Raw genomic sequence first — 16,091 nt, 5'->3', positions numbered from 1 at the left:
AACACTGAACAGGCAGGCCAAACGCGCCTCTCAGAGCAAACGGTGCTTTAGTTTATGAATTTACAATGCAGATACAAATGACACATTCATGTTTTTGTGTAATAATGACAACGTATACGCACGCGGACGATTGACTTGTTGATGGTGATGGCAAGAACGCTGTCGGGGGTTTTCTTTTCAAATGTTCGTTCATAGCCGTTGTGCTGCTATGATAGGCCATTTCCGCTCGACACAGTGTGCATACAACAACATTATTAGGCCGTTTATTGAAATACTCCGACACTTTTGACGACTTTTGGCGTGCTTTTTTTCCCCTCGCTCGCATCGTCTACTTTGCGCTCCGCCATGACAGTAGTGTGACGTAAATATGCGACGCGCCGACGCACAAAAACGGCGTCGACGTATTTACGTAACCGATGACGTCGACTACGTCGACGCGTCGTTTCAGCCTTACTCCTCAGTTCCCAAACCTTTACTGAGTGTTGTTAAAAGGAAAGGCCATGTAACACACTGGTAAAAATGCCTTTTTTGCAATGTGTTGCTGCCATTCAATTCTAAGTTAATGAATGTTTGCAAAGAAAGTGAAGAGTCTCAGTGTGAACATGAAATATCTTGTCTTTGCAGTCTGTTCAATTGAATATAAGTTGAAAAGGATTTGTTGTATTCTCTTTTTATTTACCATTTACACAACGCGACAACTTCACTGCTTTTGGGGTGTTGTACATGATTTGCTAATAGAGCAATGTTTCATTGCATCAGTGCTTGTTTTGATCTGTTTGGTTGTTTTCCACATTCCAGGCACACGACACCACCGAGCTAACAGACTGAGAGTTGGACAACTTCGGATGTGACGGCGGAGAGGAGGGCAACACCTCGAGAGCATGGCGCTGACGGACAAACACAAAGTCAAACGACAGCGCCTGGACAAAATATGCGAGGGTGAGACGACTTTCACTTTATTTTCATGACCGGTATTTTCTTCGCTTTGTTGTCGTCGGAACATCCGTCAGCTGCACTTCAGATCACAACATGAGCTCAAAATGGTGTCTCGTTCCTACGTTTTGATGACATTTTTCATTGGATGTCAAAATAATCTGAAGTTTTATTTAAGATGATTTGATTGGAAGCTTATGGAACAGTTTGGACGACCTGTGTCTGTCTAATGAAGATCCTAAAGACATTGGCATAGTCTTTATTGAACAATACAGTGCCTCTTCTCTTTTTCAGCCTTATTCCAAAATTAATCAAATTATTTTTTTTCCCCCTCAAAATTCTACACAAAACAACCCATAACCAGAAATTGGAATCATTATCTTACAAACCCCGTTTCCATATGAGTTGGGAAATTGTTTTAGATGTAAATATAAACGGAATACAATGATTTGTAAATCCTTTTCAACCCATATTCAATTGAATGCACTACAAAGACAACATATTTGATTAACTTAGAATTTCATGGCTGCAACACTTGCCAAAGTAGTCGGGAAAGGGCATGTTCACCACTGTGTTACATGGCCTTTCCTTTTAACAACCCTCAGTAAACGTTTGGGAACTGAGGAGACACATTTTTGAAGCTTCTCAAGTGGAATTCTTTCCCATTCTTGCTTGATGTACAGCTTAAGTTGTTCAACAGTCCGGGGGTCTCCGTTGTGCTATTTTAGGCTTTGTAATGCACCACACATTTTCAATGGGAGACAGGTCTGGACTACAAGCAGGCCAGTCTAGTACCCGCACTCTTTTACTATGAAGCCACGTTGATGTAACACGTGGCTTGGCATTGTCTTGCTGAAATAAGCAGGGGCGTCCATGGTAATGTTGCTTGGATGGCAACATATGTTGCTCCAAAACCTGTATGTACCTTTCAGCATTAATGGCGCCTTCACAGATGTGTAAGTTACCACTAATACACCCCCATACCATTACAGATGCTGGCTTTTACACTTTGACCCTATAACAATCCGGATGGTTCTTTTTCTCTTTGGTCCGGAGGACACAACGTCCACAGTTTCCAAAAACAAATTTGAAATGTGGACTCGTCAGACCGAAGAACACTTTTCCACTTTGTATCAGTCCATCTTAGATGAGCTCAGGCCCAGCGAAACCGACGGTGATTCTGGGTGTTGTTGATAAACGGTTTTCGCCTTGCATAGGAGAGTTTTAACTTGCACTTACAGATGTAGCGACCAACTGTAGTTACTGACAGTGGGTTTCTGAAGTGTTCCTGAGCCCATGTGGTGATATCCTTTACACACCGATGTCGCTTGTTGATGCAGTACAGCCTGAGGGATGGAAGGTCACGGGCTTAGCTGCTTACGTGCAGTGATTTCTCCAGATTCTCTGAACCCTTTGATGATATCACGGAGCGTAGATGGTGAAATCCCTAAATTCCTCACAATAGCTGGTTGAGAAAGGTTTTTCTTAAACTGTTCAACAATTTGCTCACGCATTTGTTGACAAAGTGGTGACCCTCGCCCCATCCTTGTTTGTGAATGACTGAGCATTTCATGGAATCTACTTTTATACCCAATCATGGCACCCACCTGTTCCCAATTAGCCTGTTCACCTGTGGGATGTTCCAAATAAGTCTTTGATGAGCATTCCTCAACTTTATCAGTATTTATTACCACCTTTCCCAACTTCTTTGTCATGTGTTGCTGGCATCAAATTCTAAAGTTAATGATTATTTGCAAAAAAAAAAAATATTTATGAGTTTGAACATCAAATATGTTGTCTTTGTAGCATATTCAACTGAATATGGCTTGAAAAGGATTTGCAAATCATTGTATTCCGTTTATATTTACATCTAACACAATTTCCCAACTCATATGGAAACGGGGTTTGTACAATTATTTAAAGGATTTATCAACAATAAGAAAACATTTCTTATTTCGTGTACTGTACATATACAGGTAAAAGCCAGTAAATTAGAATATTTTGAAAAACTTGATTTATTTCAGTAATTGCATTCAAAAGGTGTAACTTGTACATTATATTTATTCATTGCACACAGACTGATGCATTCAAATGTTTATTTCATTTAATTTTGATGATTTGAAGTGGCAACAAATGAAAATCCAAAATTCCGTGTGTCACAAAATTAGAATATTACTTAAGGCTAATACAAAAAAGGGATTTTTAGAAATGTTGGCCAACTGAAAAGTATGAAAATGAAAAATATGAGCATGTACAATACTCAATACTTGGTTGGAGCTCCTTTTGCCTCAATTACTGCGTTAATGCGGCGTGGCATGGAGTCGATGAGTTTCTGGCACTGCTCAGGTGTTATGAGAGCCCAGGTTGCTCTGATAGTGGCCTTCAACTCTTCTGCGTTTTTGGGTCTGGCATTCTGCATCTTCCTTTTCACAATACCCCACAGATTTTCTATGGGGCTAAGGTCAGGGGAGTTGGCGGGCCAATTTAGAACAGAAATACCATGGTCCGTAAACCAGGCACGGGTAGATTTTGCGCTGTGTGCAGGCGCCAAGTCCTGTTGGAACTTGAAATCTCCATCTCCATAGAGCAGGTCAGCAGCAGGAAGCATGAAGTGCTCTAAAACTTGCTGGTAGACGGCTGCGTTGACCCTGGATCTCAGGAAACAGAGTGGACCGACACCAGCAGATGACATGGCACCCCAAACCATCACCCAACCATGCAAATTTTGCATTTCCTTTGGAAATCGAGGTCCCAGAGTCTGGAGGAAGACAGGAGAGGCACAGGATCCACGTTGCCTGAAGTCTAGTGTAAAGTTTCCACCATCAGTGATGGTTTGGGGTGCCATGTCATCTGCTGGTGTCGGTCCACTCTGTTTCCTGAGATCCAGGGTCAACGCAGCCGTCTACCAGCAAGTTTTAGAGCACTTCATGCTTCCTGCTGCTGACCTGCTCTATGGAGATGGAGATTTCAAGTTCCAACAGGACTTGGCGCCTGCACACAGCGCAAAATCTACCCGTGCCTGGTTTACGGACCATGGTATTTCTGTTGTAAATTGGCCCGCCAACTCCCCTGACCTTAGCCCCATAGAAAATCTGTGGGGTATTGTGAAAAGGAAGATGCAGAATGCCAGACCCAAAAACGCAGAAGAGTTGAAGGCCACTATCAGAGCAACCTGGGCTCTCATAACACCTGAGCAGTGCCAGAAACTCATCGACTCCATGCCACGCCGCATTAACGCAGTAATTGAGGCAAAAGGAGCTCCAACCAAGTATTGAGTATTGTACATGCTCATATTTTTCATTTTCATACTTTTCAGTTGGCCAACATTTCTAAAAATCCCTTTTTTGTATTAGCCTTAAGTAATATTCTAATTTTGTGACACACGGAATTTTGGATTTTCATTTGTTGCCACTTCAAATCATCAAAATTAAATGAAATAAACATTTGAATGCATCCGTCTGTGTGCAATGAATAAATATAATGTACAAGTTACACCTTTTGAGTGCAATTACTGAAATAAATCAAGTTTTTCAAAATATTCTAATTTACTGGCTTTTACCTGTATTATGTAAATATTACATATGTTATATTTTATATTGCTACTACGGTACATTTTTTGTCTATCTTATCCCTGCATTGTCCTTTCCATCCTTGCACTTTCCATCCTTGGTAACTGAGCTACTGTGTGGAACAATTTCCCTTGTGGATCATTAAGGTTTGTCTAAGTCTAAGTCTAAATCCTAATGGGCCGCATTTCGCCGAAGTAGACTGTAGCTCAGTGTGGATCTGGGCTTCCAGTGAGTCATCCAAGTGTTCCGTCTGTTGGCCCTTTTGAGAACATGCCAGAGGGACCAGGACTGCAATAAGAGAAATATGCTAAACACCTGTCACTCCTTCCTTCCTTTCCCCGGTTCCCCCACCCACCTTATGTCCGCTCCATATGCACTGGCATCAGCGCCTGTGCCCGCCATCGCCATTTATCCGTGGCTAAGATCTGTGCAGTCGGTGGGAGGTGAGCATGATGAGAACACGACGGGGGCGCGTTGATATTTACAAAACTGCACTTGGGCGCATGTGCCACCAGGGGGCGTCTGTGTATCTGGTCACAATGACCAGCAGTGGCAGTCAGGCCTTTTGGAATCCATCCTATGACAGGTTCATTAAGGCAAAGTAACCCAATCATGTACAATTAAAACAAGTCTTGTTTTTTTATAGCTCCGAGAGATGCTTTTAAAAACAATCATCGCATCGCTCGACCCGTGCACTTAATGTCTGTTAAGTGTGTGCACTACAATCCAAAGTGACAGCATTATTCCCTGTAATCCCATTTCCATTCGCTGCCTCCTGCCGCAATAAGTCAAATGTAGTGTTTAACATTCAGAGCATGCTTTTGTTCGGCGACAGCGGAGAAGACACTTGTATTTATTCCTCCCGCAGCGCTGTGTTTTCGCTTTTTGACTCATTGTTTATTCATGTATGCGGAGCAGACCGAGGCCGAGGCTCTCGCTGCGGTTTGCATGAACAAAAAGGAGATATTAACGAAGGGAGGTGCTGCAGCTGGGCAGACAGAAATGTGATACAAGATCGTGTGTGTGTGTGTGTGTGTCAGATATGATTGCACAGCATGCACATTGTCACAGTGCTAATGTAACGTTTGGTAAATCTGAGCATGAACACATCTCGCACAATCAAAATTAGGCACGCACCAGTGCACACGAAGCCGTGTACTTCTGGCAACAGCCAGCGTTGTTTTTATAAAGCAGACAGAAGGAACACGCACCTCGCTGTGATTAAATCGACATGTTTTCAACTGTTGTGTTGTTTTTGCCTGTAAAACAAAGGTTAGAAGTGCTTTGGATTAACAGCCATTACGCAGACAAGCAACCCCCCTCCGGTGTTGCACTTTTGCCCACAGATTATAGATTATAGGTCACGGGTGTCAAACTCAAGGCCCGGGGGGCCAGATCTGGCCCCACCACATCATTTTATCCGGCCCGCAGACACCTGGAAATATGTATACCGTATTTTCCGCACCATAAGGCGCCCTGGGTTATAAGCCGCGCCTTCAATGAACGGCATATTTCAAAACTTTGTCCACCTATAAGCCGCCCCGTGTTATAAGCCGCATCTAACTGCGCTAAAGGAATGTCAAAAAAACAGTCAGATAGGTCAGTCAAACTTTAATAATATATTAAAAACCAGCGTGATGTGGGCGCGCATGGAGTCGTATATCAACATGAAGCGTGAAAAAAGCCACCCGGCCTCTTCGCGTAAACTTCCCTTAACCACTCGCTCATCTTTTCTTCATCCATCCATCCCTTCGAGTTAGCTTTTATGATGACGCCGGCTGGAAAGGTCTCTTTTGGCAAGGTCTTCCTTTTGAATATCACCATGGGTGGAAGTTTCTGGCCATTAGCATGGCAAGCTAGAACCACAGTGAAGGATGACTTCTCATTCCCTGTGGTGCGAATATTCACCGTACGTGCTCCCGTTGTATCCACAGTGCGGTTCACAGGAATATCAAAAGTCAGTGGAACCTCGTCCATGTTGATAATGTTCTCTGGCCGGATCTTTTTTTCAGCTATCTTGTTTTTACAATATGCACGGAAAGTAGCCAGCTTTTCTTGAAAGTCTTTAGGCAGTTGCTGTGAAATAGTAGTCCGTGTGCGGATGGAGAGATTGCGTCTTTTCATGAACCGGAAACCTGTCGCTTAGTAGGAGCCATTTTGTGGTCTTTACAGATGTAAACACACAAAGGAAATGAAACGTAATATCCGCGCGCTTCTTCTTCTTCTACGGGGGCGGGTGGTTGCTTACCGTAGAAGAAGAAGCGCTTCCTCTTCTACGGGAGCGGGTGCTTACCTTGGCAGTTGCTTACCATAGAAGAAGAAGCGCTTCCTCTTCTACGGGGATAAAAGATGGCGGCTGTTTACCGTAGTTGCGAGACCGAAACTTTATGAAAATAAATATTTATATTAATCCATATATAAGGCGCACCGGGTTATAAGCCGCACTGTCAGCTTTTGTGAAAATTTGTGGTTTTTAGGTGCGGCTTATAGTGCGGAAAATACGGTAAGTCGCACAAAAACTGCGACTTATAGTCCGAAAAATACAGTAATGACATCCAAAGGCAAATTCATGCATTATTTACTGTTACAAGCGGCCCTCTGATGGCAGCCATGTGGCCCTCAATGAAAACCAGTTTGACTCCCCTGCCCTAGGTGAACGAGATTAGATATCCACAAAATATAGCATGCACATATAAATGGATTCCTACATCTTCACGAGCAACAATATTGATGTGTGTTCACAAAGCACTCTTGTCAAGTAGAGACCGAACATGTTTTTTTATGCATAGGGCGTCTTAAATGAGTCATAGCGGGGCAGTGCAGGGAGCCACACAGCCATTGGGGAGGCTTCAAGACCAGTAGGGCAGCAGTTGCGTGGAGGCTCTGCAACTAGCATGAGGCCTGGAGGATTAGTGTCCAATCAGAGTGGATTTGACATTTACTGACAGCACATGGGACTTAGCAGAGAGAAGCGTATTTCACTTGATAACACCGCCGGCGCCCTCCCTCCACTGGGGAATCAGGCAAACTGAAGGCGGAGACCTGTTGGCGACACGTCCTCAGCTTCAGGTAGGTGACACTTTAGGCGTCGGTGGCAGGGACTCTCAATCATTGGCTCCACCGGGGGGGGCCGCCGCCGCCATCGCCGCGTACGCTCATATCTGGTTCACGTGACGTCACGAGTGGAATTAAACGGGCTTTATTTGGTTGTAATCCCTCGTAGCAATCGGCAGAGCGAGTAAATTGTACCAAAGAAGGGAGAGCTAAATCCTATTGGATTAGTACAAGCCCATCCCTACAGCCAACCGAGCCCCCCTTTTGTTTTTTTTGTTTTTTTTTATAATCGGCATTTGGTGGCTCAATCATACACCCTGTCGTTGCATAGGCTGTGTACACCGTTTGTGTGTTTACGTGCGGTGTCCCCTTTCCAAGCCAACATAACCGGAGATTAATTATTCAAGGACATATCAGCTGGAGGGGGAGCCACCCGATAGCACGGACATAGAATATTACAACCGGATATCAGGTGATACAGTCCACCCCTGCTTCGTCTGTTCTTCTGCTTGTTCCTTAACTACCTCTCTCTTTTGCATTTTTTGGTGCTACTGAACACAAAGACTTGACTTAGAAGAGAGAAGTGTCTCAAGTGGATTACTTTGCTCGTTTTGTGTGGTATTTCTTCAGTTTTCTCTCCAATGCTTGTTACCAACAAACAGTTAAGTCTTGGTCGCTCCCACAGTTGGGACACTTTAGGGGGGAATGAGGGTCAGTGGGACAGGGCTGAGAGTGTCTACGAGCAGCAGGCAAGAGTAGCTGGCCGGCGGAGCTCTCTGTCTTACGGAGAGGGGGGAGGAGGGTGGTACGAGCCTCCAGCAGGCGCGCGTCCTCCTGACCTGGATTTAAAACGGGACCCATATTCCTACCAAGACCACGGACAAATTTACACGGGCGGTCTGAGGAAGGGTTCTGTGCCAGATCTGAACCACTACGAACGAACAGCTATGGCTCACAGAGGATCCATTCCGCATCAGGATTACTACCCCCACGATCCGGCCATGATTCCTCGGCCACCTGAGGGCATTTACCGGGCAGAGCACCAGGCTCCACCGCCTCACCCTCAACCCCTCAGTCGGTCAGGCTCTCATTTTGGGCTGACTGCTGGGACTCGTCCTGCCTGGGATCAAGCACAGGGCTCGAGAGGAGGACCTCAAGCTCCCCAGTCGCCTTTACATCCTTCTCCGTCTACTCCGACTGCTCATGAGCTAAATCGGGCCTACAGAGAATCTGGGACTTCCAAGATGATGCCGGATGGTCAACAGCGCAGACCCTCTAGAGACCCATCTCCAGCCCATTACAGCATGGAGCATGCATCTCCTCGTTATGCAAGCGAGCCCCAACCTTTGGCTGGTCAGCCTGTCTATACAGATGTTAACGGGCGACCGCTAGATCCGCAGCAGCACGCAGCTACCTGCTTAGTGGTGGATCCTTCCAGTCAGGGAATGATAATGAGGCAGGAGACAACCTCACCCTTTACTGTTCAGCAGCAGCAACAATTACAGCAGCAACAACTGCAGCAGCAACACATGCAACAGCAGCAACTGCAGCAGCAGCAACTGCAGCAACAACAAGTACAACAGCAGCAATTTCAGCAACAGCAACTTCAGCAACAACAACTACAGCAGCAGCAGCAGCTTCAGCAGGATCAGCTCCAGCTACAACTGCAACATCAGCAGCAGGGTTTACCTCCCAACACAATCCCCATTTCTGATCCTAAACTTGCTGTGGCGCCTCCACTTCCTCCATCTCCCGCCCTAGTGCAGACTGCCGCGGTTGCCCCAATTGCACCTGCGCAAGTAGCTCCAACTCTGCCCCCACCAGTTGCTCAGCCTCTTGCTCCCCTTCCTGCCCCTCCGCTTACCGCTCCGCAGACACCTTTGCCTGTGGATCCCAAGAAGACGGTGGATCCAGAGTTTCTTGCCCTGTTGCGAAATGAAGGCATCTCTGAGAGTACCATCTCTTCGCTCATTCAGCAGGGATTTGACTCCTCCAGCATGCTGGCTGTAATGGAGGAGAACGATGTCCGTACAGTGGCACCCAACCTTGGGCAGGCGCGTGTACTCTCTCGCTTGGTCCAAAACTGTAAGCGGCCGGCCGAAGCTCCTGTGGCACCTTCTCAACCTCAGACCCCCATGCGAGGGCGTTCTAATAGCTTCAGCCATCGCTCAGATGTCTATCAACACCACCATCACCAACATCCACATCCTTCACAGGTTTTGAATGTTGACCCTCAACTGATGCCCCTGCTGACGCCGGGTGCCATGCACACCATCGCACCGAGGATGGGAGAGGTAATAGGCAGGAGGCCAAGCAGCGCACCCTCTCAGCAGCTCTTGGAAGCCTCTGGAGCTTACCCAGGCCACTCACCTCGTTCCCCAGGCCCGTATATGGGAGCCATGATGCCGGTTCAATCAAGACCGATGTCCGCGTATTCTTCCGGGGTGACCATGCCAGGGTTGCCCATGCAGAGTATGCAGATCATGCCCCAGCAAATGACTGGTTCCATGCCTGCCATGCCAGGTTCCATTCACTCCATGCCAGGAATGCCGCAGCAGATGCCTGTTTCCATGCCAGCTTTACCTCAACCGCCACAGCAGGTACCCAAAGCATACTCTACCAACTACACCGTACCAATGGAGCTGATGAAAAGGGACAGGAGCTTGCTGCCGATGTCACCCATGCACAGCCCTCACCCAAGTCCCCAGATGAGTCGAAAGGGTGGCGGGCCTTCACCAGATAATGCAATGGTTTCCGCGGGAGGCTCCGCTCAAGGGCAAGGTGCTCTGGTTGCTAATCAGAAGCTAAGTCGCCGCACCGGTCCACCAGTCATCGTGTCCACCATGGCATCTCCTGACACAAGTAAATCTTGTTCTCTTTTACTCACTTGACCATGAGCTATTTGTCTTGATTCAGCCTGAAATGTACCTTTTTTTTACCCTTTGTCTCTTTACGAGGTTTTATTTATCTTGTTTCCCTCTAATTAGTGTCTCAGTAACCAAACCAAACAAAGTATTTTTCTATACCAAGGGTGTCAAACTCATTTTCATTGAGGACCACATCGCAGTAATGGCTGCTTTCAGAGGGCCGATTTTTTTTTTTTAGTAATTTACATTATGCGGGTATTAACCTGTGATTAATCATGATTAATCGAAATGCATATGCATTCGATTATTAGATTTTTTATGTATAGCTTGCTTTAAAATCATAAATAAAGGTGACAAGCAGATATTTAACTAGTTGTTTCTATCTCACAAAAATTGTTTTGCAATACAGTATATAACAGGCCTGGGCAAATGAAGGCCCGGGGGCCACATGCGGCCCGTTGAGCTTTTCAATCTGGCCCGCCAGACATTCCCAAATAATTGTTTTAGATGTTTAAGATGGAGAGTGTAGCTGCCATTATGATGTGCAGTCATGTTTTCTAATGACCGTACGTCTTCAACTATACCAGGGGTCGGCAACCTTTACCAGTCAAAGAGCCATTTTGACCAGTTTCGCAAATTATAGAAAACAATGGGAGCCGCAAAATTTTTTTGAAATTTTAAATGAAATAACACTGCATACAAAGTTTTCTTCTTGCTTTGTGCTATGTATAAACCAGGGGTCTCAGACACGCTGCCCACACCTTTTATATGGAATTTGAAAGCTAGTGCGGCACGCGGGTTTTAAATAAATGGCGCTTGTCAGCGTCATGCGTGCCGTGATGGTACAGCATATAGCACCCACTACAACCAGCGTGCCTGATCAGCCACACTTTGTATGGTGTTTCCGCTTGCTCACGTAAGTGACAGCAAGGCATACTTGGTCAACAACCACACAGGTTACACTGACGGTGGCGGTATAAAAAAAAAACTATAACACTCTTACTAATAATGCGCCACACTGTGAACCCACACCAAACAAGAATGACAAACACATTTCGGGAGAACATCTGCACAGTAACACAACATAAACACAACAGGACAAATACCCAGAATCCCATGCAGCCCTAACTCTTCCGGGATACATTATACCAAACCCCGCCCACCTCAACCGACGCACGGGGGGGGGGTTGATGTGTGAGGGAGCAGGGTTGGGGTGGGGGCGGGGTTTGGTGGTAGCAGGGGTGTATAATGTAGCCCGGAAGAGTCAGGGCTGCATGGGATTCTGGGTGTTTGTTCTGTTGTGTTAAGGTGCAGATGTTCTCCCGAAATGTGTTTGTCATTCTTGTTTGGTCTTGGTTCAAAGTGTGGCGCATTATTAGTAAGAGTGTTAAAGTTGTTTTATATGGTCACCGTCAGTGTAACCTGTGTGGCTGTTGACCAAGTATGCCTTGCTGTCACGTATGTGTGCAAGCAGAAGATGTATATTGTATAACAAGTGTTGGGCTGGCACGCTGTTAATACAGATTGTAGAGGTCGCCAAATGTTGTACCATCATGGCACGCCCTTATTATAGCTGTAAGGGTGAAAATCGGTGAATATTAATCCCGGGAGTTTTCTGCGAGAGGCACTGAAATCCGAAAGTCTCACGGGAAAATTGGGGTGGTTCAGCAAGTAAGCTGCTGAGCCGCATCAGAGTGATCAAAGAGCCGCATGCGGCTCCGGAGCCGCAGGTTGCCGACCCCTGAACTATACTAAGTCTTTCAATGCTTGGAATCTGCATGATATACTAGTTACTATGGTCATCTAATTAGTTACTATTGTCTTATAATTAGTTACTTTGGTCACTGAGATATCTCAGATTGTAGGTGTTTTTTTTTTTTTTACCCTTCGCGTTCATATTTCACTGTGTTTGTTGCATTTTGGTTGTGTTTCGGTTGATTGTAAAACATGTTGTCAATATTCAGTGTTTTATCCTTCATAGTTAATATTGTAAATCCCACATTCTTTATTTTCATGTACATTCTGGGTGTCTCATTCAGTAAAAAAAATGTCAAATTCCATTGTTTTTTTAAGGCGGTCTGTCATAACGTTTTTAGCTTTCGATCATTATTGTGAGGTTTTGTATTAGTGTTCCTAAAAATAGATGTACCGGCCCCCAGACACACTTTTTTTTCCATCTAAATCTGGCACCCCGAGTCAAATAATTGCCCAGGCCTGGTATATGACATACCTGCCAACTACTCCGGTTTTCCCGTGATTGTTACGGTTGCAGTGATAAAAAATACAATTTTTAGTTAATTTAAAAAAAAAAAATTTTTTTGAAAGTTTTATTCACGAAATCGCGTAACAACGACAATCGACACTGCTTCCCGTAACTTCCTATCGAGCCATTCCGAATGCCATGCGCGAGGCTATTTATAGCACCGCTGCCAAGCACGAGGCACCAGTTGCCATTGTTTCCAAACGAGCGAACGATCATGGAATCAGCCGGAGAAAAATGGCAAACGAGTCTTAAACCGAAAAGAAAACTGCAGTCATTCCTTGAAGAATATTCAAAAGCCTATCTGGGAATAATTATCCGTTCCAAAAAGGGTGAAAAACTACGCGAATTGCACCTTGTGCAGACAAGATATTTCGATCGGACACGGAGGAATTAGCGATGTAAAAGACCACGTTGGGACAAAAAAACACAAGTCTAATGCCGTTGCTAAATTTGGATTTTAGCCACAAAAAGGTAATGCCACCAATGTTATCTATTGGAATTGTTTAGTACTGTTATACTGTTAAAAGTGTTTGTACTATTTATGCTTTCAAGTCCAAGTTGAAGAAATCTTGTTAAATGTTGACAGCATAACTACCAAAATACAGAAGTATGTCCTTAATATTTTTGCAGTGCTATTTCTGTTGAAAAGTTCAAATGATTACATTAGAGATGTGATGTGCCACTTTTCAAGTGTCTGATGGCTTCAATGAATTTTCATTCATTTTTCATATTTTGAATTCTTTTGAAAGGCTTACAAAAAAAACTACATTTGAATTGTAATTCCATGCTATTGACAGGACTATTAATTTTAATGACGTTAGCTTGCCATGTTTACAGTATGATAATTGTGATAGAAATGTGAATTTTAGGCACAGAATATTTTTTACAATTGAACAAGGCAGTAGATTATACAAGCTTGGACAGAAAGTTAATAATGACACCAATTTTTTTTTTTTATGGAATTGTTTAGTACTGTTTTACCATTTGTTTACTGTAAAAAGTGTTTATACGGTTTATACTTTCAATGAACAAATTGAAGTCTTGTGAAAGGTTGACAGGATAACTGGCATTAACTGTCAAAATAATGTCAAACTATTGAAGTTAGCTTACAGAATAAACATGTCAATCAACCCATATGATTTTTGCTGTAATATTTTTGTTTTGAAAAGTCACTGTGACTGATAGAAAAGTGATGGTTTTAGCAACATTTTAACCTGTCTGAATGCAATCAATCAGAAAAAAATGCAAATTTTTTCTGTCAAAATTGAAATAACGAAGGCATTTAGTAAAAAAAAAATATATATATACAGGTAAAAGCCAGTAAATTAGAATATTTTGAAAAACTTGATTTATTTCAGTAATTGCATTCAAAAGGTGTAACTTGTACATTATATTTATTCATTGCACACAGACTGATGCATTCAAATGTTTATTTCATTTAATTTTGATGATTTGAAGTGGCAACAAATGAAAATCCAAAATTCCGTGTGTCACAAAATTAGAATATTACTTAAGGCTAATACAAAAAAGGGATTTTTAGAAATGTTGGCCAACTGAAAAGTATGAAAATGAAAAATATGAGCATGTACAATACTCAATACTTGGTTGGAGCTCCTTTTGCCTCAATTACTGCGTTAATGCGGCGTGGGGGGGCTCCTTCCCCTGGCCGGGACTCGTATGGGCACGTTGCTGTGTGGATGGCCGGGATGCGGTGTTTGCATTGGGCGTGGGGGCTGTGCGGTTTCTCTGCGTTTGGTTGCCGGTATGGGCTCTGCAGGGTTGGGTTGGGGCGGGCGGGGGCTGGCTTTGTTTGGCGGGGGGAGGGGCTCGCGTGGCGTCACGTCAAAGTGGTCTGGTGTGGGTCACGGGCTGTGGCGGGGGGTGGCGGCCTCCTGGCCGTAGTTCCTGGTTGTCGGCCGCGTGGACTGGGGGGATGTCCGGGCCCTCTACTCCTCCTACTTATAGCGCACACAGTCACACATATATAGGACTTTGGGGATTGTCCTGCGGGGAGGCATGGCGGGGGGTTGAGGATGCCTCCAATGGGGCTCCAGTCCTCCTTTCTTGTCCCCTGCTCGTCCATCCCTCAATCTTAGCTGCATATTAGACACTTAGGATTTGGGGGGCTTGGTTTGGTTGGGACCCACCATGACCTTGATGTCCCCCAATTTTAATCGCATTATTAGTTCCCACAAGCATACATATCTCACTCACGCTACAGTACACACATCAATAGGGACTGGAGGTCGGCTGTAACGGCTGACCTCCTAATTTTAACTACACAGTAGACACTCTGGGGGCCTTGTACACATGCATGGGGGGTTTGGGGTTCGGCGCACCCCTCATTGCCTCGTCGGCCGGCGGGGACTGCGGTCTGGTGGCCTGCCAGGCTTTTATTCATTTATTATTGTTATATATATATTTTTAATTTTTAATGTATTTATTATTTTTATTTTTATTATTACTCATTTTTATTTTATTTTATTTTTTAAATTTTATTTTTTATTTTATTTTTTTATTTTTATTTTATTTCATTTTTTTTTTAATCTTATTATTTATTTGTGTGTGGCGTCGCGCGGGTCTCACTTCCTGTTGGATGGGGTCCGTGCCCGTGTGGCCCGACCTTGCGCTGTGGGGTCTCTGTTGGTGACTTGGTGTGGTGGCGGCGCAGCCCCCGTGTCTGGTCTGGATGCTGTGTCCCGGTTGTTTGGGCGGTGGTGTGTTTGTGCGGGTTTGGGTTGGGGTGGGGGGCCTTTTGGTTGGGGGGGTTGTTGGTGTCTCTTGTTTGCGTGTTGGCGTTCGGGCTGACCGGCGGGCTGGCGCCGGCTGGTCTCCGTGGCCCTGGTGGCGTGTGGTTGCTGGTCGCAGTTTTTCTTTGATCGCTTTAATTTGATTGGCTGGTGCTGGCTGTCTGGGGTTATTGCGGCTGCTGTTTCTGCTGCCGTTTGTTTGTGGTGTGGGCGCCCGTGGCTGCTGGGTCTGGTGCAGGGGTGTGGCTGATGTTGTGACTGGTGGCAGCGCGCGCGCGTGATGGCTGTCGGGGCTGACGAACTGTGTATATGTATGTATATGTGTGTGTATGTATGTATGTTTATATATGTGTATGTGTACATATGTGTATGTATGTGTATGTGTGGGTATGTATACGTGTATGTGTGTATGTGTGTATGTATGTATGTATGTATGTATATTTCTGGGGGTACGCTCTGGGCCTGCCTGTCAGACGGGGGTCGACGCCTCAGGCTACTGCATCCGAACTGCGTGTCTGGAGCTCCTGGGTCCCGCTGTCCATCCCTTCCGGGTGCCCGTCTTGGTTGGGGCCTTTTGGGCCTAGTCCCTGCGTCTATTGTGGTAGCTTGGTGCTGCAAGGTATTCCGAGGTGCTGCGAGTCGGCCAGTTGCTGGG

The 16,091-nt window shown here is 45.1% G+C and overlaps 1 protein-coding gene across 3 annotated transcripts in view; it reads left to right on the top strand.

The window, feature by feature from the left end:
- Positions 1–16,091, top strand: part of LOC133577325 (C-terminal-binding protein 2-like) — a 205,025-nt gene that overhangs the window by 58,719 nt on the left and 130,215 nt on the right. For 2 of the 3 annotated variants that reach the window (XM_061931081.1, XM_061931167.1), the window contains exon 1: positions 8,198–10,418. In XM_061931081.1, the coding sequence (XP_061787065.1) occupies positions 8,198–10,418 (2,221 nt within the window). Of the gene's footprint in view, positions 1–798; positions 940–8,197; positions 10,419–16,091 lie in introns of those variants that run through there. The other variant, XM_061931253.1, reaches the window with a different exon arrangement.

The sequence above is a fragment of the Nerophis lumbriciformis genome, linkage group LG02, assembly GCF_033978685.3.
Source record: "Nerophis lumbriciformis linkage group LG02, RoL_Nlum_v2.1, whole genome shotgun sequence".
NCBI lineage: Eukaryota > Metazoa > Chordata > Actinopteri > Syngnathiformes > Syngnathidae > Nerophis > Nerophis lumbriciformis.
Note: the sequence above shows the minus strand (reverse complement) of the source record. Positions and strands in the feature narration are given on the sequence as shown.